The 5,567-nt window shown below is 44.2% G+C and overlaps 1 protein-coding gene across 1 annotated transcript; it reads left to right on the forward strand.

Moving 5' to 3' along the window:
* Window positions 1–1,007: 1,007 nt before the first annotated feature.
* fignl1 (fidgetin-like 1) lies at window positions 1,008–3,754 on the forward strand. Its single transcript, XM_008403599.2, has one exon. The coding sequence runs from the start codon at window positions 1,021–1,023 to the stop codon at window positions 2,899–2,901; it is 1,881 nt and encodes a 626-aa protein (XP_008401821.1). The 5' UTR covers window positions 1,008–1,020; the 3' UTR covers window positions 2,902–3,754.
* Window positions 3,755–5,567: the final 1,813 nt, after the last annotated feature.

The raw sequence follows: 5,567 nt of genomic DNA on the forward strand, positions 1-5,567 counted from the left end.
CTATTAAGTCAAAATCAGTGTAAAATTCTTCTGCTAGACAATTTTGTTGAGGCACACTCATTTTTATTCCATTTTAGGCCTTTTTATATTTTTTAGAAATGTATTTTACTATTCGGCTTGCTATACACTTTTTTGAACATTTAATAAATAATGATAGAAAATGTTTTTATATTTTAGGAAAGTAATGTTCTTAGGAATAAATAAGAGAACAATTGAAAAGCAGTCTCAGTCATTCATTCATGACTGAGACTGACTTTATTTCAAAATAAAGTCAGTCTCAGACTTTATTTCAAAATAAAGTCAAAATAAACTGACTTTATTTTGAAATAAAGTCAGTTTGTGACTTCAGCCGGCTTCTCGTCAAAGTCTTTTGGTTTTGGTCAGCACACTTTGCAACAAACCATGAAACCATCTGGAAATATTGGAAATATTATGTGATTCTTGCATTTATTAAATAGAAATAAATCTACTGACCCTAAAAGTGTCCTCATTAAGATTTAGTGAGTGCTATCAACACCCAGTAACTGTGACTATGAACATCAGTTAGCACATTTAGCAGCAATTACAAGAGGTTGATGGACAGCGCTAAGACCCTCCTCCTGTTTCTGATTGGTTGTTTTTGGTCAGACAATCTTTTTACTAATCTGTCTCATAACAAACTGTCATCACATGGTTTCAGTTTTAACAATTAAACATTATTTTTGCTCATGTTTTTATATTTTGGAAGAGGTTTAATGAGTTAAAAAATAAAGAAATTCCTTGGGAACATTTTCAAAGTAGCACCATAAAATCAGTGATTTTTTTTTTTCTTCAAAAACCGTGTGAAATCCTGGAATGACTGAAATATGTATTTTCCTCTGAATTCTGCTTGCTTGTTTTTTTATTTCTCATCACGAACCGTGAAGAAGAGCATTTTTCTCCGTCTGCGTCAGGTGTGGAGCGGGCCTTGGCGTTGACAGAGGTCATGTATTTTTCATAACGTTTGTCCCCTCTCCTCCATCAGGCCGGAGCAGACCAGGCATGAGTGGCGCACACCTGGAGGAATGGCAGCACAGGTCCTTTGACATTTCATCTGGCAGCTGCACACCTGAACAGAAGGCCGACGCCTACCGGGCCCACATCCTCTCCATTCAGTATGCATGGGCAAGCTCCCAGCTTTCTCAGGCCGGCGCGGCCGGTCTGCTCAGGACCTACTCGGAGCGCTACGCCGCCGTGCTGGACTCGGATGACCCCCAAACGGGGCTCAACAACTACGCAGAGAGCGCGCTCCATCTGGCCCGCAGTCAGAGGAACCTCAGCGACAAATGGGAGTCGTCGCTAACGGCGGACAGCGTGCTGCAGATTCCCTCGGTGCAGAGGATGATTCAGGCGAGTTCAGGAAGAGAAAGTTTCCGGGTGGCACCAGCAGATGTTGACATACCTGTGGGACACGAGAGCAGAGGGGACCCCGGCTCAGTGGAGGTTCAGTTTACCGCCAGTCGAGCACCATCCAGCTCGGAGGTTAACAACGTTACCAGGAATCTAACAGAGAGACCGAAAACTTCAGATGGGATCTCAGTTAATCCAAGCGTTGTCCCTCGACCCGCAGAACGACCTCAGTCAGCGTTTGGTTCTTCTTCTTCATGTGGTCCTTCAGGAGGCGCACAAAGCCATCAGTCCTCATCCTTTCCCTCCTTAAACCCGTCCAAACGGAAGAACTTTTACAGTCCAGACAGAAGCGATGGCGTTAGCGGGCAACATGGAGGTCCAGGGGTAACCGAACCGCGCGCCGTGAGCAACTTCAAAACCGCCCGGGAGCAGTTCATCGTCGATCAGCAGAAGAAACACTCCCACCAGCCCCAGAGAGGTCACCCGCCTGGGATGGCGGCGGCCATAAAAAAGTCTCTGGGGGCCAACAGATCTCGAGGGGCGTTCTCCAAGTTTGTGTCACCGATTCCCCGGCCGGAGGAGGAAGACGGCAGTAAAAACTCCAACCCAGAACCTCAAATCCTGGACGAGCGACTGAAGAACTTTGAGCCAAAGATAGTGGAGCTGATCATGAGTGAGATCATGGATCACGGCCCGCCGGTTGCCTGGGACGACATCGCTGGCCTGGAGTTTGCTAAGACGACCATAAAGGAGATTGTGGTGTGGCCCATGCTGCGTCCCGACATCTTCACCGGGCTCCGCGGACCGCCCAAAGGCATCCTGTTGTTCGGGCCCCCGGGAACGGGGAAAACGCTCATCGGAAAATGCATCGCCTGCCAGTCCGGTGCCACCTTCTTCAGCATCAGCGCCTCGTCATTGACGTCCAAGTGGGTGGGCGAAGGAGAGAAAATGGTCCGGGCACTGTTCGCCATCGCCCGCTGCCACCAGCCGGCGGTGATTTTCATCGATGAGATCGACTCCCTGCTATCCCAGCGGACGGATGGGGAGCACGACTCGTCCCGCAGGATAAAGACGGAGTTCCTGGTTCAGCTGGACGGCGCTGCCACGGCAGCCGATGATCGCATCCTGGTGGTCGGCGCCACCAACCGGCCCCAGGAGATTGATGAGGCCGCGCGGCGCCGCCTGGCAAAGCGGCTGTACGTGCCCTTGCCCGAAGCGCGCGCCCGGCGGCAGATCGTGACCAACCTCATGGCGCGGGAGAGAAACCACCTGAGAGGACAGGAGCTGGAGAGCGTGGTGGCGGCCACGGAGGGCTTCTCCGGCGCCGACATGACCCAGCTGTGCCGGGAAGCTGCCCTGGGCCCCATACGCAGCATCCAACTCAACGACATTGCCACCATCAGCGCAGATCAGGTGAGGCCGATTCTTTTCGCCGACTTCCAGGAGGCCTTGAAGACGGTTCGACCCAGCGTGTCGGCTAAAGACCTGGAGCTGTACGAGGACTGGAACAAAACCTTCGGATGCGGACGGTGAACTCATCTGCCTCCGCTTGAGGCCAGCAGGTCCTTTGACAGAGTGAATAAAAATCTTTGAGTGCTGGAAAGCATGACCTTTGAGTTCATGTTAATAACGCAAAACAGAACAGAAAATGTATTTATTTTGAGTTTGATACACAGATCAAAAGGAATTCTTGCACAGAAAATGTCACCTTTAAGTTTCCCACAGACTGAACATTCTGTCCGTCTGTCAACAGGTGGGGGAGGGTCTGAACGCCAAATGCAGTCGGGGCATTTCTTTCACTGGCATCTCTTCATTTTATGCACAGTTCAGCAGTTTTCATACCATAATAATACAAACTCCACTTAGGCAGACTGTGGTATCAGTAACTGGACAGTTACCAGTTTATGGTGGTTTTATGACTCCAGTGTTTGTTACCAGCAGGGCGGCGCGTGGAAGTACCTGAATTTGACCAGTGGTGAAAATCTCAATGCTGTGGTTGTGAAATGCAACAAATCCACCTGAAAAGCTTTGCGTATTAAACTTTAGCTAAAGGATTTATTGCACCAGCTCCTAGAAATAGTTCCTCAAACTGAATCCAGTTTGCTGCTCAGATGTTTGGTTTTTCCTCTTCTGTATTTGGATAAACTTTCCTGAAGGTTTTTGGTCTTTCAGTTCTTTTATTTTGAAATCTTGAGTTTCTATCCTGTCTGTTTTCTATTGTAACGTGATTTGAAGTTCACGTGCCGCACCTTGTTGGCGTCACCAAGCATGTTCCACCTTTTATTTTATTTTTAAAGCATGAATGTCGTTAGGAATATTTGCTCAAAACATCATATAAATGTTATATCTGTAAAGTTTATAACCCAGAATAAAAAAATGAAACATTTTTCTGTGTTTCTTGTGCTCAGCGACTCGGTTCTCCTTGCTGATCTGATCCACAGAGGGCAGTGTCATCCCTTCACGTCTCCCTGTCCTGAAACCTTCCTGACTCTGGATGTCTTAATAATATCTACGGAAGTTGAGCAACACTGAGAGAATCCTAAGTTTCGTGAATAATAAAAAAAAGTTTTCATGTGCTTTTCCTCCCTTCCTGTTAGAGTCAGCCGTGGAGTCGACAGAAAAAAACTGCTTCTGCAGCTCGACTGATGATAAACATCCATGTTCCTGTTTCAGCTCAGATCCTCATCCAGATACTTGATGATTGGTTCAAAAGTTTTTATTTGGAATATTTGCAGTTTTTTTCAGGTGGTTTTAGCTGCAGGATCATCATTTTTTAACAATCACTGGACATTTTCATAATGTCATTGTTTTATCTGACATATCAACAGAAGGGTTCATGCTGAAGTCTTTCCACAATTTCTCATTTCAATTTAGTTCTGGACTTTGACTAGACCATTCTAACATATATTTATTTTGGTCTAAGCCACTCCATATCTGGCTGCATGTTTAGGGTGGTTGTCCTGCTGGAAGTTGAAGCTCCACCCCGGTCTTCCTCATGCAGTCTGACTCAACTCTGACCAGCTTCTCTGCCTCTGATGAAGAAAGATGAGTCCACACAGTGAACGTCTGTGACCTGGTGGGTTTGTAGTTGTTCCAGGATGTTATTTCATACGCTAATCCTGTCCTGAACTTCTCCCTGAATACTCTGAAGTGTGGAATATTCAATACAATTAATTGCCTTTTTAAAGAAGAAAAAACTATAAAGGTTCTGGTTGTGTTTCTGGTACACCTGTAAATCTGACACATAAGCTACATCTGCTAACAGATGGACAAAGAATTTTTTATTAAAATGATTGAATAGTACGCTGAAAAAGAATATTGTGTTCGTTGTGCTAAAAAGAATCAGCGTGTCACTGCGGCTATTCAAGCCTAAAGTAGCATCTCGATGCTAAACATGTAGCAGCAGCAGCAGACTGTCAGCGTTCACAGCGTCCATGTTTCCAAAGAAGTTCCAGGAACTATTAGGGCTTCTTGAAACATTTTGTAAAAAAAAATGAAGCTTGAAAACACTAAAAAACAATACTAATTTTTTGTTGTTGAGCTCATACATTTTATTTGTTTAATAATCTAGCAGCAAAAAGATGTTTTGAATTGAAAATGTTATTTTCTCTGTAATTTTTGATAAAAATGCAATTAAATAATGACAGACCCTGCAATTAACTCAATTAAAAAAATATTGAGCCTCTCTCCACCACTCAGTTTTTTAACTAAATTATTTTTGTTCTGGTAGCATATATCAATTTTATTTACAAAACTTAAAAAGTACTAAATAATGAACTAACTGTTTATACCATTAGTTGCACTGGATTTGAATACAAAGACAAATCAGTCCTATTAGAATTTTCACTTTACACTTTTTATGTTGCTCTGTTACATAAAATACACCGAAGTTTTTATAGCAGCATGATAAAAGTGAATAAGTTCTTGGGGTGTGAATACTTTTGCGCTCAGCTGTAAACAGACTTTTACAGACTGTGAACAAATTAAATGAAATTTTCATGCAGAATTAATGAGCAAATCTTTGAAAATCTGGAGGACCATGAAAAAGGACTTTCATTTATTTTTCATCTTTTTGTCAAGTCCCTGATAAATATTTCAGACTTGTGTGCTTGGCCACTCTATTGAAACTTTGTTGAATTAGCCAACAGTGAAATCAGTCGCACACACACACACACACACACACACACACACACACACAC

Source organism: Poecilia reticulata, unplaced genomic scaffold, assembly GCF_000633615.1.
Source record: "Poecilia reticulata strain Guanapo unplaced genomic scaffold, Guppy_female_1.0+MT scaffold_933, whole genome shotgun sequence".
Lineage (NCBI taxonomy): Eukaryota > Metazoa > Chordata > Actinopteri > Cyprinodontiformes > Poeciliidae > Poecilia > Poecilia reticulata.